General features: G+C 43.0%; 1 long non-coding RNA gene and 1 gene segment (V, D, J or C); one reads left to right on the forward strand and one right to left on the reverse strand.

The window, feature by feature from the left end:
• LOC109552290 (uncharacterized) overlaps positions 1-26504 on the forward strand; it is a 212691-nt gene that overhangs the window by 4862 nt on the left and 181325 nt on the right. For all 3 annotated transcript variants that reach the window (XR_012329416.1, XR_012329419.1, XR_012329417.1), the window contains exon 2: positions 284-336. This is a non-coding gene — a long non-coding RNA (uncharacterized lncRNA). The remainder of the gene's footprint in view (positions 1-283; positions 337-26504) is intronic.
• Positions 2856-12668, reverse strand: LOC101319500 (T cell receptor delta constant-like). The segment is given in 5 exon segments: positions 2856-3788; positions 4737-4850; positions 5215-5286; positions 5891-6169; positions 12564-12668. Coding segments are annotated over 3 exon segments (429 nt in total).

Genomic DNA, 26504 nt, shown 5'->3' on the forward strand with positions numbered 1-26504 from the left:
GAAGATGATTCTTCTTGTGGGCTTCAGCCTTTTGTTTTTCTGTTAAGTACACTCATTGTTATGTCCTGCTCGTTCTATCACCCGTTTCCCTTTTTCTTACTTTCCAAGGCTTGGGCTCTTTCTCAGTCACACTGGATTTTCCAGTTATTTTCTGCCTTTAATTTTCATCTCTGTGTCTTTCCCCTGCCTCTGCCCATTGGGTTCCCTCCGGATGGGCCTGTGCTAGACCCAGTGCCTGCGGAGTGTAAGACTTCACTGTTTTATTATTTTTTTCTCTTCACAGACAAGGACGTGCTGTGTAACCAAGTGACCCAGATTTCCCAGGAGCAGATACTGGTGAGTGGCAGTGAGGTGACACTACAATGCATTTTCCAAACCACATACTTAGATCCAGACTTATACTGGTACCAAATAAGACCAGATCGTTCCTTCTAGTTTGTCCTGCACAGGAATAACATTAAATCCCATGATGCGGATCTTGCTCGGGGTAGATTTTCCGTGCAGCACAGCCTGACCCACAAAACCTTCCACTTGGTGATCTCCTCAGTGAGGCCTGAAGACAGTGCCACTTACTACTGTGGCTTGTGGTCCCACGGTGATGCAGGTGTCCAGGAAGTCTGCACACAAACCCCTGGGCACAGCCTGGCAGAGCTGCCTCTCCGGACAGCTTACGTCCTTGGACACAGCATCCTTCTTCCCTGTCATTCTGTGGTCCAGTCTGGCCTTTAGAGGTGCCCTAACATGTCTTCCAAATAAGAAAAGGCCTGGTCACATCCAGGGGAGCACCCTGGCTTCCGATGGAGCAGACATCTCCCCACTTCTGACACAGAGGGCCCTGCCTGCCCGAGTGCCCGTGGTGGGGAAGGGAGACTGCACGTCTGAGAGACTCTGGTGCCCAGGTCGTGCCTGATACAGAGCAGGGCTTGACAAGGATGTGCTGCATGCGCTGGGAGCTTATCAGGACGGGGCTGGTGAAGGGCCAACTTCAGGAGAGCCTTTTGGAAGTGTCTTTATTTTAGTCTCCATCATTCATCCATTGCTGTGAATTAGCCTGTTTCCTTTTAAGACTCAAATTGGACACAAAGTTACTTACTTTAAAGAATTTCCCTGGTTTACCTTTCATTTGCATCCTCTTGTATAGCCGCCTTATTTCTCCTGGATTCTCTTTGGCACCTCCATTTTACTTACTGTGTTTGGAGAACATTTTTCTTTCACTGAAGAGCACTGAGATATTCCCAGAAAGCTGTCTGTGAAAACCAGAATCCCAGCTTCAAAGGCCCCGAGTTTGGAGCTCAGTGGTATCCCCAGGGGAGAGAATTACCTCCAGGGGAAACCAACAATGTGATGTCAAAAATAGATATACCCTCGGCCCTGGGAATCCATCCCTCCTTCCTCTACTTCTGTGGGTGTCTCTTCCTTAAAACAACTATTAGAGTTATTAGATGTAATCTTAGAAATAGTAGAAGCCTTAGACGGTATTTTATAGGGAAAGCACTGAAGCCCAGAGAAGTGAGGGACATTTGGAAGGTTGCTGATCTGGTTAATGACAGAGCCAGGGGTGTGGGGCTGCACTTCTGGGGGCTCCCTTGCAGCTGCACCCTAGGAGGTTGTATCAGTAGGTGGCTTGGGCAGCAGTATGTCTGGGCTTCAACACAGGCAGGTGGAGAGCAGTCGCTATAGAGAGGGATGGAAAAGACATGCGTGAGGGAGCCAAAGGATCAGGCCAAATGACTCAGCCTCCGGGCTTCTGTTCTGCCACCTACTGAGCGTGTGTACTAATCTCCTGGAGACTCCTTTGGGGTCACATGAGATTCTACACGTGAAAGCTCTGGAAAACTATAATCCACGATAGCATGGTTTCCGCACCAGAAGGCAGCCGCAATCCCCTATGGCTCCTGCCTTAAATCTTTTCAGGAGCATCCTTTTGGTGGAAGAAATTCATGGTTCTATAAAATACTAGGATGCCTTTCACTGATGATCAAAGTAGGCCAGAGGGTGGCTCATTCATATGCTATGTACAGGACTATTCTGAAGTTCAGCCTAGCTGAACTTCAAAACAAGCCCTCTTCCCTGTCTCAGGGATGTGCTGTGCTCTTGTAGAAGGAACTTGGGGCTGGCACTCCTGATAACTTTGTTCTGCTCCCAGAAATATCGCTGCCTCTCTGAATGACCTTGAACAAGGTACATACCTTTTCTGGGGGACATATTTTTTTCCATCTGAAAAATGAGGATGTGTTGTTTTGTTCTTAGCAACTTCAGAGAAACATTCTTAAGAATGGCCCAAGGTAACAGATGGGAATGTTTTGGAAACAGGCATTCTTGATGCACATGAGGTGAAGATGTGTGGAATCTTTTAATAGTTTTCCCCTGGATGGACCTGGCTTATCCATCTAGATTGTCCTAAACTCATTGACTCAGAATGCCACTGCCTCCTTTCTTTGGTTTGGGTTGTGAGGACATGACATAGGAGTCTGCAGATGGCAAAGATGGGGGAGTTGTGGATGAACGTTGCTCTTTCACTTGTAACCTCATGAGCCCCCGCCTGACAGCCCACATAGGTGCTGAGGAACCCACAGTGCTCGGTTGCTAGACATTTGCTACCTGGGTTTGTGCACCCGGAAAAAGCTGGCCTTGCTGAGGTGGGAGGAGCAGAGCTCAGAGGCCACACCAGGGACGCTGATGTTGTTGGAGTAGCAGGAAACCCAGGGGTGGGTCCCCGAGGCAGGAGCCTGCAGGCTGGGGGCCCAGGAAGCTGTGGTGTGACCTATAAACTCAGTGTGGTTTTTGTCTGACTACCAGTGAATTCACAGCTCCCCTTACCCCCTGCGATGGTCCGCAATGAGGAAAGCCAGAAGCAAGGCGCACACAATGCACTTTAATACATGCAATAGAGACAAAGAAGAATGGCAGAAAACCATCAACACCAAAGGTCCAGTGCCTTCAAACTTCCTGGGCATGGATGGGCAGGCAGGGGGTCATGAAGACACTGTTCTTACAGGGGAAATCTCGGGGTCTCATTCCTGTCCCTCCCTCCCAGAACACTTGCACAATGAGTTGCTTGAAAGCAAGACCCACGTCTTACGTATTTTTGCACCCTCAGTACAGTGCCTAGAACTTGGAGTAATTCATGTTCGTTGAATCAATTAATAGAGAGAAACCCATTTCCTCTGCATTTTACTCTGATCTCTGCTAATAACTCTGAGGGTATTTAGATGAGATTTGAGAAACCCCATTGCCTGGGCAGAGAGTGTTAGGAAGTCAAATGTAGTTTTGTTTGTCAAATACTAGGAAAAGCAGAAAGTGCCTTTGTGGATGAGAACGCTAGTTTGGGGCAAACCTAGTGCTGGGTTGAGCAGAGCCTTTTATGTTTCAGTAGAAGCCCAGGATCTATTTTCCTCTTGGAGAATGGGGCTAGGAACCCGATGGCTCCTGCTTTCTACTTCTGGAGGCAAAGAAAGTCAAAGGAACAAAACACCATTTTCAAAGTGTGTCATTTGTAGGAAAAAAAATGTGTCCTATATACCTTCATATCTCTATATCCTTTTATAAAGCAGCATGTAAAACAGTTGGGACCATAAGCCCCCACTCTCCAGGACTTCTGTCTTTCATCAGGCTGAAGGATAAGCTGGGTTTGTTGCCTTTAAAGGAAAACTGGTTTGGGAAACAGCCATTTAAGCAAGGCTGGGACGGGTCAACTTAAACCACCAGGAAGTTGAAAGCCTAGGAGATAGCACCTCTGTAGGCTTTTGATTTCTTTCAGGGCGTGTAGCCTTCTCATGCCGGTCAGCCTGCAAGTGAAGGAAAGTTGTCAGGGTTATAGAATCATAGACTGTCAGTGCTGGAAGGAATCATAGCAGTCATGCAGTCCTGGGGATGGCCAGTACTTGCTGTGGTTGTACTGTTGCAGACATCACTAATATATCCTGGCACATTTCCCTTCTACACATGGTGATAGTTCAGCTAGTCACTATCAGTTTATCTATGTTGGCACAAGTCATAAAACCCATCTGCTCTCCTTTAGTTCTTCTTCACTCCTTTGTTTTACAGATGTGATAACCCAGGCCCAGAAAGGTGAAGCAACCTGGCCTAGGTAACATAGTGAGTTAGTGACATAGGCAAACCTAAGCCCCGGGTCAAATTTCATGTCTAAGATAACCAGAAGAGGCAATGCAAGTAACAGGCAAATAATTCACATCTCATCCTCAACTTTGCATGCATCCTGAGTCACTAGTAGTGAGCTGTTCACTAAGGATGGGAGCATAGGTTCATCCCAGGGATAGGCTGGTCTACACATCGAGTCCTATGATTAAGGATCGAGAGTTGACATCCCCTTTGTCTGGGCAAAGATAGGTTCTGCTCCCCCTGAATATTCTTCAAGTGAAGCTTTACTGATGGCCTTGCAAAAAGCCCATGGTCCCTTGGCCATATAAACAAAATTAGCAGTAAAGAAAAAGATTTCTCCTGTTTAGGTCCAATTATTTTAGCTCCTGAGTTTGAGGTGAGGATTATTGGCTGGTATTATATTATATTACATGAATTTTGAGTCTGGCTTGAAATAAAAGGCTAACAGGAGATGGGGTGTTATGCTGAGTATCTGAAAAGGTCCACCTTAGTAAATCATAATATGTCTCTATGTGTTTTTCCTTTCTCAATGCTTCTTACCATTCCTAAACTCCTTTCCTCCATGTGCAGCATAGTTTGGGTGGAGGTAGGCATAAGAAGCAGCTAGTTCTTACCTTAAAAGAAAAATAACTTGGCAGTCAAGAGAAAATTGATGGCAACACTCTTGGCAAACAGCATTCGGAGCCCCAGCACTGCAAGGGACATCATGTTCACTTTCCCGGCTTGCACTGCAATTGAATGAGAATGACAGTGGTGGCTTCAGCAAGAGACTAAATTTCCTTCCAGAAATTGGACCCACAGCACCGAAACCAGCCTGCCCTGAATCACCATCATTCTTCCTGGTCTGAAGCCCAGCTTGGTGCCAGATAGCCTTCAGAGACCTAAGGCTGCTATTCACATCCAGTAAGGCAAGCTTTGGAAAAACCCATGCTTGCAGCCAGGCAAACTCTGCTTAGAGAGTCAGAGGGAATCAACTGGGCTCAGGTATGGTTTTTGTTTTCTTTTGAAATAGAATGATTTTGGGCCCCATCTGACAATGACAGAGTTTGCTTTAACCTCAGTTCTGAAGTTGGCCCTTTGGTTTCAACTAACCTTGGGGCTCATAGCAGGTCTCTGGAGTTTGAGTTTGATTGATGTTTTCAGGTTCCTTTGGCTTTGGACTTTCTGGAACAAACAGCAGTGGTCAGGGTTACAATGATAACCGAGAGGCTTAAGGTATTTCAGGTTTTAAAACTGGATTTCAGGTTTTACTTACTTAGACTTTAAGTAAGTAAACTAAGGACCAGAGAAGTGACTTGGTTAAGGTCCTATCGCTATTTGCACAGTCAACATACTTCCTGTCCTGAGACTTTTTTCCATTGTACCATGAGGCCCACATGCAGGTATGCCTCTAATTTGTAAGAACAACTAGAATAATTAACACCATGATAAGCTGGACTGCCCTTTGTTATGGCATTCACACTAGATTAGACCTCACATGAATTTTCAACCCTAGAGTCTTTAAGAGGAAGGAGACAGGGGTTGGTGAAGAGGAGAGATGGGGATGAAATAAGATGTGCTTTATCTTAGATTCCAGTGCAGAGATGCAGAGAGTTTAATGCCTAGTCAATGATGGGAATTAGCCTAAGTCTTGAGTCTGAGCCTAAGTCTTGTTTCCAGCGTGACGCCATGTTGAGAGTGATCTGTCAAGAGTTTACAACTCTAACTTCTCTTTCCCTTGACTTTTCTTCCCCACAATCGCTGCCCCTTGAGGCCAGATAGGACCTACCTGAAGTATTTTTCTTCGGTTTGAAGTCAGTAGAGCTCCAGGTTTGGTTGTTATGTTGAACTGAACATGTCACTGAATCTGGATCTCCATACTGACCAAGCTTGACGGCACTGTACTTCCCACCGGGAGAGATGACGATAGCAGGGTCATATTCTCTTATTATCTTGGATGATTCCAGACTTATAGTTACATCTTTGGGGTAGAACTCCTTCACCAGACAAGTGACATATGTCCCGTTTTTCATGACAAAAACGGATGGGTTGACAACAGCCTGAATTTCTGTAAATATAATCAGTTTATTTTGTGAGATGATTATCCATGTGTGGGAGTTAAACCATGATGTTTTCCTCAATTCCTCTGGGGCCAAACACTACAATCCAGACTTTCCTGCATCCTGTTAGTGACCTGAGCTTGTTAGCACCTCTATGAAAGGATGGCTAAGAGAAGTAGACATGAAATGCAGCAGTTTGACTTCTAGTTAGGAGCTGCTAAGAGATATATGGCTGGGAGCAGAGACAGAAAATGACAAATACAAAGAAGTGTATTTTGAGTCTTTTGAGTTTCAAATATTTATGTTTTATTAAACAATCCTCTGGACAATCCAGTTAGGCTGAAAATCTCTCTGAATCAGTTGGTTTATTTTAAATGCATGAGCCCTTGGAATGAGATCAGGGCAAGGTCTGAGAAGGACTATATAACTGGTTCCAACACTCTGCGGATGGAGGTGTTTGTGTCACTTTAGGGTGTCATCCCCATTTTTTGGACTGGAAGGGATCTGCTAAAGTTAAGTGGTCCATCTCTCTGCCTTCAGGTGAATTCTTATGTAAGGGACCACCCTACAGTTTCGTTTGAGTCTTTAATCAGAATTACAGCTGTCATTCTCAGAAGTCCTTAGGAACATAAAACTAGTTTAAGCCCATTTCTTCTTGTTTTGTTCTAAGTGGAGCTGTGGAACACTGGTTACAATAATTGGGTCTCCTCCTGGCCTTCTCTCCTTTCATGCCTCATCTTGGACAGTCATCTATCTGCTACTCTGTATATGCATCTTTTTCTTTCCTTAAAACCAGAGTGGGGTTGGGGATTTTTCAAAGGGCTCTCCTGGAACGTGGAAGGAGAAAACCTTCATTGTTTTGTTTCACGGCATAGCTGAAGCCACTGATAACAGACACTGATAACCCCAGCAGTAACGGCTTGGAAACCACACGTTCTGCTCACTCACCTCCCTCCAGAACTGTGGCATTTCTCTCTTACGATACTGACTTTGGTGAGATGGATTCCAGTTGATTTTCAAGGGAGCTTGAAAATGAGTTATAGAGAAAGGAAACTAGTCCATTATAAAGCAAAACCAAAATAACCCTATCTCCTTCGTTACTTAAGAGTGTGACCCAATCGTAGTCTGATTTAGTTGGATAATTAAGCCTTGCTTGGGATTTAAAAACCTAATTTCAAAGGCAGTTGCTAATGATCACTTTGGGCTGGAGAGACCTGGCTTGAATAATTTGAATAATGTGATATAACCAACAAGACAGATGTCTGAAGAAGGTCATACACTCAGGATATTGTGCTCTGAATCTGTTACTCAGCATTTCAGATAGAGCATAATGCATTGGTTTGGTAAAACATTTTTCTCAGATCCTCTTTCTCAATTAATGTCTATCCGTTCAAAACAATTGTTTGAAAGTAAAGTGTTTAACCCATTCTTTGGTGTCGTGGTAACTAAAGAAAAGGCTATCTGACTGAATTGAACCTTTTTTAAAAAATGGGATGCGGGGCTTCCCTGGTGGCGCAGTGGTTGAGAGTCTGCCTGCCAATGCAGGGGACACGGGTTCGTGCCCCGGTCTGGGAAGATCCCACATGCCGCGGAGTGGCTAGGCCCGTGAGCCATGGCCACTGAGCTTGCGCGTCCGGAGCCTGTGCTCCGCAACAGGAGAGGCCACAACAGTGAGAGGCCCGCATACCACAAAAAAAATAAAAATAAAAATTGGATGCATACAATATAGTTGCCCTATGTAACCTAGTCTATTTTATATTAGACCTAAACCAAAATTTGAAGTTGTATAAAATTTGCACTACGTTGAAGTCTAAAATTTAAAGATGTAATCACTTATCTTTTGAGAATTTCCAGGCTTTCTCCTTGGTCCACAAACATAATTATATTTCAGCATGTATTGCAACGTGCTATTTATTTGGGCAATTGTTATTTTATTTTCAGACTTTCTCTTTTTATGAGTACCCATCTAATGCTAAGGTTATGTGCTGGTAAACAATACAAAAAGAAGTGTATACCTTTCCTGAACAGTTTTTCTTAATTTATAAACTTAGAAGTCATCTATGTTCTAGATTCTCATAGAGTGTCTTACTGGTTCCCTAAGCATCGCAACATGGATAACAAATGTCACTCACAGTTTCAAAGGTCTCTGCCAATATGGGATTTAACTTGAACACAAATCAGGTAAGTTTGCTCTACCTGATTACTCTGACCAGGTTGACCATTTCTCTCCTAAATCTTCCAGCTGCCGGACATTTTACAGGTGGCAACAAGTCATTCACACTAGTCAGCTTAGCTAAAGGGATGCCTAAGGATGAAGCAACCACCTTGGAGAATTTGGGCCTCTGCCCCTCCTCCACCTGATGCTCCAACTATTAGTATAATTCTTCTAGATTTCTTTCTGCTTTCTGGGCTGCTCTGAAGATTTCAGAAATAAGTTTTTTTTTTTTTAAGTAAAAATAATTACAGAGCTACTTCAGCTACTCAGCCTAATATCTTTACTGTGGCCCACTCCATCTGTACTACTCCAACTCCTAGTTATACTTTTTCACGTAATGCAAACTGGATGGCAACCCTAGTCCCAGGAGTCAATTCCTCCCTAGAAATGTATGGAAAAAAATCAACTCACGGGGCTCCACGAAGAGTTTGGTGCCAGCTCCAAAAAACATCTGTCAGGTGTCCCAGGAGCACATTGCGATGCTGCCTCACAGGTAACCAGCCTGGGGCTGGCCCTGGGGCCTGGGCTAGAACATCTGTATCCTGCCTCTCCAGCCTGGGTCCCAGCCTAGAGACCCTGCCACTCAGAGAGCTACAAAGCTGCCCTTTATTAGATCAGGGGTCAAACTCATAGAGTCTCAGTTCCCTTTGAAGCTAATAATAGTTTAACTGCTGGGTAAGGAGGTGAGCATGAAATCCCCAGCCAAAAAGCACTGGGACAGGGGACAGGGCTGAGACAGAGCAAGAGAAGAGGGTGACAGGTGACCAATAACTGCCTTCAGGATGGAAAATTTAACATCCCGTTTATTGGGAGGGCTCTCCAAGAAGAACACATTAGCTTGGGAGCAGGGATGGGGCACTGAATATTAACATTTCTTGTAATGAATGTTAGGCCGAGGAGGGTTTAGACACAGATCTTGTTCTCATATTCCGGTCCTTCTCTTGGGTCACAATCCACCTTTTTGATTAGAAACCTAATTTCTTCCCCATCACTCAGACTGAGTCTCACAATAACAACAAACCTACTTTCTAATTCCCTGAGTCCATGGAAAGGCTTTCTAAGGACCTGAGGGTTGAACAAGAAATTGGTAGCTGACAGGGGAGCCCAGTGGTGCTGTGTGTCATGGATACAGGTCAGAGAAGCCAGCGCTTGCTTTGGATTGCTTATTTTTGTTTTATAATTTCTCTTGAGTCTGGATCTAGATACAAGCCTCAGGAGGACAGAGTAATCATGTGAAATAGAACTTAAGGATGATTACTCTGTCTTATCACCCAAAAATCAAGAGTCTAGGGCTAGAGCTAGGCAAAGGGAAGGATGGTTGTATAGGGCCATTATAGGTTGTCAAAACTTTAAGGATTGTGGGTTTGATTTGAAATTCTCAGCCCCCCTACCTGAGCTTCATATCATCATATTACACTCGATCACTGCAGGAAGAGAAAACCAGAGAAGCAATTGGGGTATCCCTGGAGAGCTCTCAGGTCAGCATCTCGACAGAGGGGCTAAGCATCAGTTTCATCTCTGAAGACTTCCAAAGGCACAGCCTCAGAGATTTGATTCTAACACGGCAGATAACTCTGAATCTCAAGTGGAAATGATTTAAAGGGAAAATGAAACACACCACCTTTTGCTCAGATGCAATTTGCCCAACATCAATCAGACTGCAATCAGTTACAACGTGATTCTGTTTCTTTCCTTCTTTTCATTGCTCTAGTCTCTCTCCCTTCAAAGATAAGAAAACTCACCAAATTCCACTATTTCCCTGGAAGCAAGAGGCAATCAAGTATGCCTGTAAGTTTATATTACCCTCTGAGAGACAGAGACCCCGTTGACACTACCAGTCCCTTTCAGGAGTGTCAGATCGCCTCCCCACATTCATGTATATTTCCCCACTTTTTATTTCCTCTGAAATAAACAAAATCAGAATCTAACCAATGCCCCATTGGTTTTGGCATTTTGGGAAGCATCTGAAAGACTGCTGTTCTCTGGACTGCTCCCAGTGACTGACTGTTGGCAGCTACCCAGACTACCTGAATATGACCCCTGGATTTCCAAACACTGGAACAGACTGCCGGTGGACAATATCTCTAGGAGAGCACCACTACTTCGCTATTGTCTTGAAGTTGGGGGCTGTGTTTCTACTTTGGATGTGGGCTCCTGAACCTTTACAGAATCCTCAGATTCAGGGCTAACAAGGGAGGTGTGCACATTACGGTTCTCGGCAGACCCAGACAAGAATGGGACCTTGGAGAACATTTAGTGTGAGCCAGGCAAGATGATTTAATGCAAGTTCTCAGCAAAAAAGAGACAAGGGCAGATTGGCTTTTATCGTCTGAGGCAGAGAAGGCTATTTTGATCTAACTCCTTCTTTAATAATATTTTTCTTCTTTCTAACCCTCCCTCTTCCTACGCTGTGACCATGACTCTTTTTCCTCATAAACAGTGGATTCTCCTTATCTAGAACTTGCCTTTTCCCTGGTCCCAGTCCCTGACCAGAGGGCCAGAAGCCTGACCAAGGGCTTTATTTAAGCAGTTGTAGAAGACTTATCAATACTAATCCTCAGAACAGAGTTTCCAAGCATACGTAGAATATGTTCTTAAGAGAAACCTAGTGAATTTGTCCTCCAATTTTCCCCTGGCTCTTTGTAACAACAACAATGGATTTCCCATTTAGAACCTCCTAACTTCTCAAGAAGTTGCGTTTATTCAGGACTATGCCACAACTCCAAGGGAATAAACACACTGAATAAAATGCATAACTTACTCGGTTCCACGATGAGTTGAGTCCCGTTTCCAAAGGTGAGTTGTGCTGTCAGCACACCATTTCAGACATCACGACCAAAAACCTTACTACCTATTTGCCCCCTGCCTAGTGCTTCTGTTTGGAAGGGGGTGGGTTAGCTGGAGTCATAGAATTTTGCAAGGGTTTCTGAGATCTAAGCATTTCATGTTGGCAGCTTCTTTGATGTGTGTTATCTTCTGAGTGTTGACATTGAGGGACGTCCCTATGTTTACTGCTATTATCTCCTCAAACCTGTCATCTCTTACCCCCAGATCTTGCTTCAGGATCACATTTTCACAGGGAAAAAGGAATTAACTGTCAAATGGCTATTGTCAGCAGAAACATAACTGTAAGGTTCAAGTCAATCAGAAAGGACTATGCCTCAGTTAGAGGTGGAAGGACACGATGGCTGGACCAAGAGCCATTGAAGAAAAAGACTTGGAGTCTATTAAAAGGATGCTAATACTCATAGATGACTACCATTTCTATAAGTACTTTACTACTTACAAATGGCTTGTGCTTACACTACCTCAAAAAATACTACTGTAACAAACTCCATGAGATGATATTATTAGATCTATCTTACAGAGGAAGTCACTGGAGCTAAGGGTGGTTAAGATAGTGGCTGAGCTGGGCCTGACTCTCAGGTCTCCAGACCCCAGATTCCATTCATTGAACCAGAGTAATAGATGACAGGACTGAAAGGAGCCTCAGTTGTCAATTGTCAAAACCCCTGAAGTCACACAAAGTCTAAGTAATGGACACATAGGGAGAGTTTTGATTCCTTTTTCAGCATCTTTTTTTATTAAATCCCAGAATTCCCACTGGGTCATAAGACATTCACATCATTGGACTTCCTCTCTTTTCCTACTATATTGTCCCTTAGAATTGGTCTGGATGATAACCAGGATCTTAGTGTGCTAAAGCTGGAAGACACCTGGGAAATCATTTGAACCAGGTAGAGGGAAACTCGAGGTCAGTGAAGTCACAGAGCTCGTCAAAGAGGATTGGAACTCAGTCTTTGAACTCTTGGTCTAACATGCTCACCACTGCACCTCATATTTACTAGATGTGCTGTAGTACAGGTCTGGTCATTACCCAGATCTGTAAATGGTGAATGCATGGGTGTTAAGTAAGCTGGTTCACTAAGGCTAGTCAGGTAGAGGGAAGGCCACAAAAACTCTCCTGGATGGAGAGTGGACCAAGAAGACTACTGCAGCACGTACCCACCCTGGATTGTATCAGAAACTCAGTCCCTGCCCCTCAAACCATCCCTTGCTAAATTACCTGCTGGAGGGATTTTCAACAACCTAAGAAGTGTTTCCCAAGCTGATGAGTTGGGAAAATATTTAACAAAGATAATTGCCAAACATAGTGGTCAAAAGAAGAAAAACAACGAGTCACTTACTTGGTTCAACGTTCAGATAGGTTCCTTTGCCGAATAGCAGTGGCTTATACACAGCTGATTAACCCAGTCTAAAAACTGCCTTTCTTTTTTCTTACCACAACCCTGCCCCCAGTTGCCAAGTCATGTGATAGTCATTGGATGGGATTTTCTGTCTCATCTACTTAACCTCTTTCCTCCTCAGTCTTGGGGGCTACCCTTCAGGACAAAGCAGGAGGTGGTTCCTGTGTCAAATAGAAATCTAGGCTTTTGCCATGTGTCACAATCTGAATTTGTGCTCTGAACGACAGAAGTTGGAAAAGAGTTTCTTAGATCAGGAGCAAAGAAAGGTAGACTGTTGATCATAGAGTGGGTGATTGTCAACCCTTGGCTATACTTAGGTGGGGCAAGATCTAATGAGTGACATGCCCCACTCAGAACCTTTTAGGAGAACTCCATTTCATATCCAGTCAGAGCTTTGCATCATTGACAGGCACTGTGTAGCAGCCAGACTTAGTATAAAATAGAACTAGAGTTTTTGGAACATTTTAATAACATGTTCATGAATTTCAAATTTGAGCAAGCTTCAATGGCATACTTAACACTTAGAAGGGACAGTTAGATTAGCCTCTGTCATATGTAAAAATCACTGTCTGTGAGATCGCTTGTATGTCACTCACAAAATCTAGGGAGAAAAAGTGCATCTTCAGATCAGTTTACAGCCCATACAGGATTGCATATCATACTTTGAGAATCACTAAAATGGAGAGTGCTTCTCAGTTGCGGTGAAGTAGGGAGATGTCAGAAAACCTGAAATCGAGTTCAACTCAGTTTCTTACTTACTAAGTGTGTAATCTTGGCCAGGTTCCTTAAGGTCAGTGAGCTTCATTTGCCTCCTTTATAAAACAAGGATACTGTCTTCTGTATTGGGAGGTTGTAAGATTAAATGAAAGGGTGTATATATAAAGCATTCTGTAAATGCTCGGTGTAAGTACAATGCTTATCAGTGTTAGACTCAGAGTAAAAAGTGTTACTTGAAGCAGGAACATGTAATTTCACTAAGCTCAGAGCTCCCTGGGGACAGGGTTGTAGGGAGAGGTTGCTGAGGGAGGAGAGAATCCTGTTTCTTTGGTGTTTGGGATAAAATTGCCCACTTCTTAAAGCTGAGGGTGAGGACTGGAATCCAGGTTTCTGTCTCCCTTTGTCTCTTCCCAAGGTCAAGTGTGACTGCCATTCCCTTCTCTAACCTTCCCTCTAGAATCCAAAAGCCCGAGTCCTTACAGTGACTTAGAAGCCATCCTTTCCCCATTACCAACCTGACCTCATTCACAAATTCTCTCCAGGTCACTCACTCTCCTCCATCCACCCAGGCCTCCTTGGTATCCTTCACACACTCCAGGCAGTGCTTGTGTTCCCTCTGCCTGGAAATGCTCTTCCTCCAGAAACCTGCATGGCTCCCTCTGTAACCCTCTCGGGTCTCTGCTCAAATGTCCCCTTTCCAATGAGGCCTTCTGTGACCCCTCTGTTAAAAATTGCACACTGCCCCCTCCCACTAATACTCTTTATTCCTCTTCACTGCTTTATTTTCCTTCACAGGGCTTATTACCACCTAAACTACTATATATTTTTTTTGAATTTTATTTTATTTCTCTTTTTATACAGCAGGTTCTTGTTAGTTATCCATTTTATACATATTAGTGTATATATGTCAGTCCCAATCTCCCAGTTCATCCCACTACCACTACCCCACCACCCCTGCCACTTTTCCCCCTTGGTGTCCATACGTTTGTTCTCTACATCTGTGTCTCTATTTCTGCCCTGCAAACCGGTTCATCTGTACCATTTTTCTAGGTTCCACATATATGCATTAATATACGATATTTGTTTTTCTCTTTCTGACTTACCTCACTCTGTATGACAATCTCTAGATCCATTCATGTCTCTACAAATGACCCAATTTCATTCCTTTTTATGGCTGAGAAATATTCCATCATATATATATACCACATCTTCTTTATCCATTCGTCTGTCGATGGGCATTTAGGTTGCTTCCATGTCCTGGCTATTGTAAATAGAGCTGCAATGAACATTGGGGTGCATGTGTCTTTTTGAGTTATAGTTTTCTCTGGGTATATGCCCAGGAGTGGGATTGCTGGGTCATATGGTAGTTCTATTTGTAGTTTTTTAAGGAACCTCCATACTGTTCTCCATAGTGGCTGTATCAATTTACATTCCCACCAACAGTGCAAGAGGGTTCCCTTTTCTCCACACCCTCTCCAGCATTTGTTGTTTGTAGATTTTCTGATGATGCCCATTCTAACTGGTGAGGTGATACCTCATTGTAGCTAAACTACTATATATTTTATATAGTGAGGTTACCATCTGTCTTACAGTCGTAGTTACACTACACTGTAAGCTCCAATAAGGCATGGGTTTCTGTCTGTTTTATTCATGCTGATTCCCCAGCACCTAGAAGGGTGCCTGGCGTATAGTGACACTGACTTGTCACAGGTTGCAGAGCTGAGATTAAGCTTGGCTCTGGAGGTGCCTAGCTTGCTTACATTTCTATTTCCTTTTGCCTTAAACCACCATTGACTTGTCCTCGCATTCATTCATTCATTCATTTGTTCATTTGTTTGTTCATTCAGCAAACATTTACTTAGTGCCTTCAATGTATTCATGGAAATGGTAAGGCACAACTCAGAGCCCTTGCCTTCAGGGGACAAGGGAGATAGCTGATAAGTGAGCATTCAAAGTTTCAGGTGGAGGTGAGGGCTATACAAAATGAAGCAGGGTAAGGGGACTGTTGAAGACAGGGGTGGTTGAGGAAGGCCTCATTAGACGTGACATTTGAGTAAAGACCTGGAGAAGGTGAGGGAGAAAGCTAGGTGAGTCTCAGGGAGAAAATGGTTCCAGGCAGAGGGAAGGGCAGGTCAAGGCTCTGTTCTGGGAGAGGCTCATCAAGAGTGAGAGGGAAGGAATGCCAAAGATGGGAATGGGAAAGCTATCTCTTGGCGTTACAGAAACATGTTGATGATCCCAGGATTTTTTCTTGGGGGAAAGGGTGATGCTCTGATCATTGTCTGAACCTCTCTGAGTTTAGGGACCCTTGAGCCCTAGGGGTGTAAATTCAAGGATGGCCCTTGCCTGGAGAATGCCTCTTTGGGTAATTGGTTTTGGTTTGGGGGCAGGAGCCCTGTTTTGGTGAAGGACTGTGGTGGGGATGGAAGGGAAACAGCCTAACTGTTGCTTAAGACTCTGCAGGCAGCTTGGAAAGGAGCTCATTAGAAGCCTGAGGGGGAGGCTGGGACAGGCAAGAAAAACCTCCACATGTGCCCCAATCAAACTTCAGTCCTGATAGAAGAGCAGAGTTCTTAAGTGCACAGGTTTTGGAATCAGACGGATGATACAAATTTTGGCTTTGCTAAGCTGTGTGATCTTGGGGAATCCCTCCTAACCTGTAAAAATGCAGGTAATAGTACCTAATTTTGCATGATCATGTGAGAACCAAGTAGAATGACATTCATTTATAAAGTGCCTAGTCCAGTGGCTCAATACATAGTAGGCATTCAAAAAGTAGTAGTTGATATGATGATATATGTATGTTGTATAATAATATATATGACTCTAAGTCCATCCAGTGGCCCACTGGCAGGAAGATGTTCCTGATGACTGTGGCCCTTTCTAAGCTCCTGTCATTGCACACATTTACATTGTGGTACTTTATTCCTTGCTATTTTATCCTGTTCTCTTGTTCTGTTTTATAAAGTTAAGTGGCAACCCCAGGTCTTCTCCATCTGGAGGGCTAAAAGCTATGGTGGATCTGGGCTGCAGATCTGTGTAGACCTGTTAGTTTGGTGCTGCCTGGGAGCCCTGCAAGTAAGAACTTGAAAGAAGCACCTTTCCTCAGGTGCATCAAAAGAAAGAGCATCAAAAGAAAGTAGGCTTCTGAGAAGATAAAGGGTCTGAGTTTGCAGTGATGCCTCTTTATCCAATATTTGTTGCTAAAAAGAAGGCACCATACAAAGATATTCTGCATCCTGCCCTCTCTGTGTGCCCCTCATCTTTTTATTTCAAAGGACAACGGAAGTCACCGGCTCAGTGTTTCCTAAACTTCAATTTATCACATCTCTTTTTGGGTTATTTTGGGTCACATCCATCAGTCATAAGATTTGCTTAATAATTTTCTTTAAATTTACTCACATTTTAACTTAAAATATAATTAAGAGGAAACTTTAAATCACATGGGTTTGACAACCTAGTTGTACTATGCTGATACCATTAAAAGACAGTGCAATTGAAATGAAAAGAAAGTCTATCTATGTACCATCTAAAGCCACGTACTATGCATTCTACACTTAGGGCAACGCTGGCTCAAGTAAGTCAGTAAGCAGAAGAACTTAATTCATTAGGAAGAACTCGGTGAACAAAGGGAGATAAGGGAACTCAGTCACTAACTTTGTCAGGAATGTGGATAAACTATTATTTTAGTGAGAAAATTTAAAGCCAATGAGGTCTAACGGCAAGAACCTCCATTATTTGAATTTTCAAAATCTTACTGTGATTTTTAAAAATATATGAATTTTTCTGCTCTGACTCTGCTAGCTGGCTTTGGAGCTCTATCTTTTTTTGGATGCAAAGCCCCTGCCTCACTTCTCCCTTTAGTGTGTGAGGTCTGGGAATGCCCAGCCTGCACTCCTCCTTTTCCCTTCCTTTGCCCTCAGTTCTATGCCTCCTTCACTTCATACACCAAGGACTGTCTTGTCCCTAATCATTCTCTGAGAGGAGTCCACCCCATCACATTTTCACCCCACCTCTCTAAAGTCTTCGTTTACTTTAGAAAACACAAGCTGAACACCAAGGCATCAGGCCAGGACGTGCTGTTACTTTTCCAGCAGCCAGCTCAGCAGATTTGGGACCCCGTTGCTAGACTTCCCTAGGATCTTTGAAATGGGGTGTTTTGTGTTTGTTTATTACATTTTCTAGCTTAATATTAATCTCCACTATCTAACTGGAGGCTGCTGCCCAATGGAGACTGATGTGCTTTTTTTTAGCAAGACACAATTGGATTCAAATGTCACTTAAATGACCTGAGAAGATGCCTCCTGTGTTGAGCACAGTCCTTTGACAACGTTAGCATCGATTCCTTTATAACAGTTCATTAGTGAGTGGCACCGCATCCCCTTCGTGAGGAAGATGGATGCCGTGAGTCCTTAGGGAGCTATGCCTGGCTATGTCCTATAGGCTTTAAAGGAAGCATTGCACATTCACTTTCTTCTGCTTGGGATCTGGTCTCAATGGGAACCAGAATGTTCCAGCTTCCTCACTAGTCACCTAATTTCCATTTGCAGCTCAAACAATTAGAAACAGATTTCTGGAACTGGTTCCTTTTTTCTGAAGAAAAAACAGAACAACACCAGCGCCTACTTACCCTGGCCTAACCCTCTGTGCCCAGGAGGCTGACTCAGTTCTGAGCTCTCCCAAGAGCAAGTGTTTGGCCTAAAGAAGGTCAGAATTCTTTTTTTGGGGGTGGGGGGTAGGAGTTTATTAATTATTTATTTTTGCTGTGTTGGGTCTTCGTTTCTGTGCGAGGGCTTTCTCTAATTGTGGCAAGTGGGGGCCACTCTTCATCGCGGTTTGCGGGCCTCTCACTATTGTGGCCTCTCTTGTTGCAGAGCACAGGTTCCAGACGCGCAGGCTCAGTAGTTGTGGCTCATGGGCCTAGTTGCTCCGCGGCATGTGGGATCCTCCCAGACCAGGGCTCGAACCCGTGTCCCCTGCATTAGCAGGCAGATTCTCAACCACTGTGCCACCAGAGAAGCCCAGAAGGTCAGAATTCTTTATATCTGGAGCCACCTTGATAGAATCCCCCAGACTCAGCTCAACCTTGTCCCTGGTCAGTTCTGACTCTCCTAGGGGAGCTGAGCCAGTGACTCTGTGGTCTCTACAGCCTGACCCAAAGCCCATGCATTGGGCAGAAACTCCTCAGTTTCCCTGAGCTATGTGGGGTCTCTCACAGCCCCCAATCTATTTTTTTTTTATAGACAATCCCCTCCCAATTCCTATGGAGGGGATTAACAGTAGTTCACATCTTCCCCAAACGCCTCCTTGACACAATATTAACGCTACTACTACCCATCTCACGTTCCCTGATGTTTCTGCCTCCTTGGATAGAGGATTAACCTCAAAAAACAGATAAATGAATTACTTACTTGGTTCCACAATCAGGCGAGTTCCTTTTCTAAAGATGAGCCTGTCTCTCTTACAGCGCTTGAGGGCTTTCCAAATACCTCAGCGGTGCTGCCACCTTTCTTCTTCCTGTCATCTTGAGGATAGGAGGATCTTAAGGGTTTGGTTCTTTGAAAGATGGCACTTGATGCTCATCCAACTGGTTCGTGATGATATAGTCAATTGCAGATTCGCAATTGCTTTTGGGTTTGCTTTTGGGAGGTTGTAGTCTGAGAGTAGGTAGGAGCACACACTCCTGTGGTGAACATTTCCAGTATAGGACACTTCATGAAGTTCTTGGAATGGTTGCTTTCTGTTATTTTAGACTTTTCTCGCTTCCTAGACGCACACCTAACTCTCAGTCTTAGAAACCAGGTGTTGCCAAGGGGATCGGTCTTGGATCCATGACTATTCCAGAGTCAAGGCATTCACAGACCCCCGGGCTGCTTTAAGTCAGATAACATGTGGCATACCAATGGTTACAGGGCAGCATGAAGCACCAATCATGTACTGGGGATTTATAGTATATTCAGTGTTAGAATGAGCAACTACTACTGGTGATGGCCTAAAAACAAATCCCTCTCTTTAGATTCATCTTCCCAAACTGCACAGCAAAGCTCTCAGGCAAACCTCTCTAGGAATTTTGATTCAGAAATTCCGTAAGATTCCTTTTTGCAATAGAAACCAAGACAAGGATAGTTTTTGAGAATCACCTTTTTGTATTCCTCAAATACGGTTGAAATGCCAGTTTCACTCAAGAGAAAACAGCAGTGAGAGAGAGAGGTCAGCAACTGGGGGTCACCTCTCCTGGTTCAGACAACTTTTTGGCATCCCATTTGGGTCACTGAGCAAGGAAGGGCACCTATTTGCTGTGTTAGTCCCTGGGGCATGGTAGCCAGGCTATGGATTTCCCAGGGAAATGTCACTTTGACCCCTGCAGTTTTTGTACAGGTCTCTGTGGGTTTTGTATCACTGTGCGTATCCCACCCACAATGCTACAGAGCTTTATAAAAACCTCCCTTTGGTTTTGCCCAATGTGGCCTCTGAGAACTACGGGGCCGGATGTTTTCTCCAAGTCATGCTCCAGCAAGATCAAAGGGATTTGGCTTAGTTCAGGGGAGGCTGGCCTGGGTGCTTCTGTCTGAGACTCTTTTGAACCCCTGGCTAGATCTGTCCTGGAGTTTGTGACTAGAACAGGTCAAATCATGGTGTCTACTCCCACTGTGCTTTCTGGCCAGTCTACTCTCATATGGTTTCCCACAGAGGAGTTTGCCAGACCTGAATGTCTCAAGTGGATTCTACAAGTTGTGGTTGGCAGAAAATGTTTGTGGGCAATGTAATTTCTCCTGTCACCTGCTAAGCTCCTGAATCACCTCTGTCTGCCCCACTTCGCACATGGAGGGTGTTGTATAATTGACAAAGGGCTTTCACATAAACTTAGAATTTTATCCTCTCCATCGACTCTCTGGTTGTTAAATTGAAAGTCAGTAGCCCATATGCTGGTTTATGTGACTTGGAAAAGGTGACCTACTGGGCAAATGCAGTGGCAGCTCCTAGGGTTCTAGTTGGCAAACAGGTTACCTTTGTGAGCTTTATGAAAGGCTTCCCTTTCTCCAGCTGATGCAGACTCATACCAGGGCCTTGGCTCGGCCCGCAGAGCTCAAGCTGAATTTTAGCCCCACTTGTCCCCTTGGCCGAGAGCTGATTATTATAGATGCTAAGCCTTAGGGGGACCCCAACTAAGGGGTTACTTGCTAAAATTTATGGTAGCTCTCCATTATGCTCAGGATAAGATGGTTTGGAATACAGGCTTTGGCTTGCCTTCCTAGGCCTACATCTTGTACTTTTCCATTTGCTCCCTTAAACTCAGTTGCCTTGAACTACTTGCATCCTGAAAGTGCCATGTTCTTTTATATCTCTTTACTTTGCCCTGTGATTGCTTTTGCTTGAATGCCCTTTCCTTCTTCAGTTCCCAATTTTGTCCCTAACCCTGCTCCTTAGATCTTATTGATTTCCTGATCTGAGCTTAGCTGTTGACATCCCTGGGAAGTTCTAAATGAGTGCCAAAGACTGTACTGGGTTAGATGCACCCCTTTCCCTGAATCTTCTTGCATCCAGTGCTTATCCCTATCATTGCTCTCAAAACCCTTTTCCTTTGTTTTCATTAGATACAGACCCTTGAGAGAAGGGATTTGTCTTGTTTATCTCTGTCCTCTGTGCCAGCACAGTGCCTTATTGAGTGAGTTCTCAGAAAGTGTCTTCTGAAACTATTTTAAGGATGCGGTATCTCATATTCTGAGAGGATAAACTGGGAAGTGACAGGTCCATGGCTAGAACCCACATCTTCCTAATTCCTAGTCCCTTACTGTCTCTGGCCCTGGGTGCCCTATGGAATACTACCTTGCATTTGTTTAGGAGAGCATGGCATCATTAATTGTAAATAATTAGATTTTTAACATTAACCTGAGTTAAGCATCATTGGGAACATAAATTTGTTGTGATTTTCTCCACACCATGAAATATATTCCAAAGGCAAAGAGAAATGAGTTTCATGTTGTCTACATATTTGGAGTATTCAAACCACATATCTGGAGTATTCAAATCAATATGTTGTATACATATTTGGAGTAATGAAGGGTCAACTGTGCCTCTAGAGAAGCATCCTAGGATGTCACAGCTGCGAGAACCCTCAAGGATCATATATTTGCTCCCCGATATGTTCAGATGAAAGGGTGTAGAAAGATCCAGAGAGGTTTTGGAACTGGCCAAGGCACCCAACTTCAAAAGAACATACAAGAACTCAAGTATCCCAATTCTTAGTTCAGGAATATTTTTTTGTACACTTGGCAGATACCAAGTCTTCTTTGTTCCTTTATTCTGACATTTGTAATTTGAAAGTCTGGGTATCCTCTCAGTCCTCCAGCTGATCTCCTTCCCTGGAGTGGCCTTAGAATGGAAACCTTGGAAGCCTGGCATTTTCTTTCTTTATGTGGCTTTTCATTGTTGTAGGATATGCTCTTCTGTGGGAAAGGGGAGAGGCAGGCACAGGGTGGGTTTATCCTGAAGTTCCCCTCTTCCTGGAAGGAGGCTAGGTCATTTTCAGTGCCAAATAAGTGCATTCCCAGAAGGGATCAGAGGACAGGAACGGTGTGTGGAGGCTGAGTTTACCATGGTGTTGTCCAATCCTGGGTGGGATCAGGCTTCTTGCCTGGATATTCAGAGCACTTGGGAAAATTTATGGGATGCCAGGCCAAGAAAAGAAATAGGGATTGGACAAGGGCATCCTAGAGCTTTTAATTTTGTGATTGTGGACTTTGAACTTGCTTTATTTATCTTCACTGCTTGCTCCTGATATTGACATGTACTCTCTGAAGGTTATAGACAAACTGCAGTGGATTCAAAGCTGATACCAAGCAGTTGAAAAGACTTCAAACCACATACAGGGAGGAACAGCTAGAAAACTTTGGAGAATATAGACCAAAGGATGGGAGGTATTTGATCATAGTCTTCAGATAACCGTCAGGGTAGAGCTGGCTTATTCGAAGACAACTGGATTCACATGTATACTTATGCCTTCTATCTATTGCAATATATTAGTTTGGTTGCAATATATGAGCAAAACTTGGCCTTATACATACAAACATGTAGTACAAAAAGGTAGGTTAGTCGCAATATGAAACCTGAAACCGTGTTAATGGACTTACCATATTCTTTTCTATTAAAATCCTTTGGTCTCGCTTGCATTTTGGATGGAACTTTCACCCATGCATGGTTTTGTAACTTTACCCATTGGTCTTCTGAGAAATAATTGGCTCTCTGTGTTAGGCAACTTGCGTGTGTTATCACATTACATTATACAATATCTAATATATCATAGTAGTTAATATGATCACCAATATCTTTAAATCAGAGCACTATTTAAATACTGGGGAGCCATACAGCTCATGGTAGCAGATACAAATTTCCCAAATTGTAATTTTTGCCTGAAAGCTTAGATTTTTATTATTAGCAACAATGGTCCATTGTTTTTCTTGATGTGCAGGCTCAGTTCATTCATTTTCAAGAAAATGCCTGACAACTACCCAAATTTGATTAACCATGGTTTCCCTGCCAGTCATTCTGTTCAGCAAAATGGTGTTTCATGGAAAAAGTGGCTAGTTCAGCCTTTAACTCAAACGATTGCACAAATATTTTGCCTTGAGATAATATAATAATTTGGAATGCAACAGAAGTGCTTTATGTGTACTTCTACTTTTGTCACACAGAATACTAAAAAGACATATACTCAAGAGTGGAGAGTTAATAAAATTAGTACTTTTACTGCTTTTTCAATGTTATGGACTGAACTGTGTCCTCCCCAAATCCATATGTTGAAGTCCTTACCCCCAGTACCTCAAAATGTATCCCTTTTTTGGAAATAGGGCCTTTAAAGATAAGGTGTAATGGGGCCATTTGGACTGGATTAGAGTGGACCCTAATCCAGTCTAACTGGTGTCCTTATGAGAAGAAGAAATTTGGGCACACAAAGGGAAGAGACACAAAGGATTTGCACGCACAGAGGAAAGTCCATATGAGGACACAGAGAGAAGGTGGTCATCTCCAAGCCAAGGAGGGAGGGATAAGGAGAAACCGACTCTGTGGGCACCTTGATCCTGGATTTCTAGCTTCAGAACTGTAAGAAAATAAGTTTCTGTTGCTTAAGCCACCTGGTCTGTGTTATTTTGTTATGGCAGCCTTAGCCAACTCATATAGTCAATAACATTTTTAGGAGAAACTGGCTTTTTTTTCCCCCTTGCAAATATAGAAATGAAGGCTATATTGACCACTAATACAGAATTGAGGCCTCTGCCTTGATTCATGATGAGGGACCAGGAGCTTTATCCACCATTGCTTTTACACCATCAGGGCAATGTCAACACAAAGAAAAAGGCAAATATTCTTTTGATATTATTATGGAATTAGTTCTGACATCACAGACTCCCTGAAAATGTCTTTGTGTCCTTAGTGGGCCATGGGCCATTCTTTGAAAACCACTGTCCTAATCTATGTGGTTTGTGCTGCCAAAGCTGCAATGGCAGCAGTCAACCCAGGCTTTCTCTACTGCTTGACCACTCTCTTCTTGTTTGCTAGTGATTAGCAGATCAATTATATCATATGCTTTAACTGATAGATGAATAAGTGGTCAGAAGCCATTGTGAGCAGTAATTTTCCAATTCCTTAAAAAAGATGAAATTGTCCTAAATACTTTGGTGGACTCTCTAGAGTCAAAGACCATGGACCTGTATGTCCTCTGCCTGGGGATTGTTCTCCTTGGTGGTACTCAGTGTCTCAGATGCTGGATCCATGAAGATGGTGCTTTGGGGACAGTGGGAAGGCTCAGGGAAGGCCCAGAGTCTGACTATATTATGTTCAGTATCCAAACTATATTTCTGCAGCAAAACTTCAACCTTTCCATTAAAAATAATATTTCTCGTTTAAGTGACAGGTAGTTAGGAAGGTGACTTGAATTTTTGGCAAAATGCTAAAGGGGAGGAATAGATCGACTGGGCTTTCGTGGTTAATGGATCAAACAATATACTTAGCAACTGGACTGGAATTAAAAAAAGACCAGGCTTTTGATCTGAGACCCATATAAAGCCCCAAGCATGGATAAATCTTGTCAAGTTCCCCTCAGTGAGGAGGCCCCCAACACACTTTGGCTTTTGTCAAAACCTTCTCTTACCTTCTCTGTGATGCTCACCCTGCTGAAGGAGAAGTGAGCTTGCCAATCCACTGACTGGAGTCTTTGGTACGTCTGTAGAAGTCTGGCTCTGCCCCACCTCCACACAAGTGGAAGTCTGGATTTTGAGCTATTATCATTATTTCAGATCTTGAAAGGCAGTGATTTTAAGGTACACCACTTATGCCTCTCCAGTTCAAGATTGTTCTTGAATAAGAACAATCCAAAACGTGGAAAATCATCACTTGCAGTTTTCTCATTAATTTTATGTATGTAGGCAGTGACAGAGTCCATTGTTGTCTTAGAAATATGTCATATGAACACACAGTTTTAATATCTTTAAATGTCTGTGGATTCACGGTTTCTTTGAGCTGAGCAGTATTCGTCAAGAAATCATGCTGATTTTCAGGAAACATATTGTATTTCACTTTTTCACTGCTTAAACTTGCTGTAGACCTCTTGACCACTTAATGGCCAAGAAATGAAAACATTAAAAATATTTTTTTATAAAGCTTTTGAAATATTAGGGAAAAAGAGGGGAATACAATCAATATCTTGGATTCATCATTTAGATTTAACAATCTTTAATGTTTGTCATATTTGCAATTTATTTTGTTCAGGTATTTAAAATAAATAAATTACTTATTTATTTTTTATTTTATTTTATTTTTTTACATCTTTATTGGAGTATAATTGCTTTACAATGGTGTGTTAGTTTCTGCTTTATAACAAAGAGAATCAGTTACACATATACATATGTTCCCATATATCTCTTCCCTCTTGCGTCTCCCTCCCTCCCACCCTCCCTATTGGTCACAAAGCACAGAGCTGATCTCCCTGTGCTATGCGGCTGCTTCCCACTAGCTACCTACCTTACGTTTGGTAGTGTATATATGTCCATGCCTCTCTCTCTCTTTGTCACAGCTTACCCTTCCCCCTCCCCATATCCTCAACTCCATTCTCTAGTAGGTCTGTGTCTTTATTCCTGTCTTACCCCTAGGTTCTTCATGACATTTTTTTTTCTTAAATTCCGTATATATGTGCTGGAATACGGTATTTGTCTCTCTCTTTCTGACTTACTTCACTCTGTATGACAGTCTCTAGGTCTATCCACCTCATTACAAATAGTTCAATTTCGTTTCTTTTTATGGTTGAGTAATATTCCATTGTATATATGTGCCACATCTTCTTTATCCATTCATCCAATGATGGACACTTAGGTTGTTTCCATCTCCAGGCTATTGTAAATAGAGCTGCAATGAACATTTTGGTGCATGACTCTTTTTGAATTATGGTTTTCTCAGGGTATATGCCCAGTAGTGGGATTGCTGGGTCATATGGTAGTTCTCTTTTTAGTTTTTTAAGGAACCTCCATACTGTTCTCCATAGTGGCTGTATCAATTTACATTCCCACCAACAGTGTAAGAGGGTTCCCTTTTCTCCACACCCTCTCCAGCATTTATTGTTTCTAGATTTTTTGATGATGGCCATTCTGACTGGTGTGAGATGATATCTCATTGTAGTTTTGATTTGCATTTCTCTAATGATTAATGATGTTGAGCATAATTTCATGTGTTTGTTGGCACTCTGTATATCTTCTTTGGAGAAATGTTTATTTAGGTCTTCTGCCCATTTTTGGATTGGGTTGTTTGTTTTTTTGTTATTGAGCTGCATGTACTGCTTATAAATTTTGGAGATTAATCCTTTGTCAGTTGCTTCATTTGCAAATATTTTCTCCCATTCTGAGGGTTGTCTTTTGGTCTTGTTTATGGTTTCCTTTGCTGTGCAAAAGCTTTGAAGTTTCATTAGGTCCCACTTGTTTATTTTTGTTTTTATTTCCATTTCTCTAGGAGGTGGGTCAAAAAGGATCTTGCTGTGATTTCTGTCATAGAGTGTTCTGCCTATGTTTTCCTCTAAGAGTTTGATAGTTTCTGGCCTTACATTTAGGTCTTTAATCCATTTTGAGCTTATTTTTGTGTATGCTGTTAGGGAGTGATCTAATCTCATACTTTTACATG

This window comes from Tursiops truncatus, chromosome 2, assembly GCF_011762595.2.
Source record: "Tursiops truncatus isolate mTurTru1 chromosome 2, mTurTru1.mat.Y, whole genome shotgun sequence".
NCBI lineage: Eukaryota > Metazoa > Chordata > Mammalia > Artiodactyla > Delphinidae > Tursiops > Tursiops truncatus.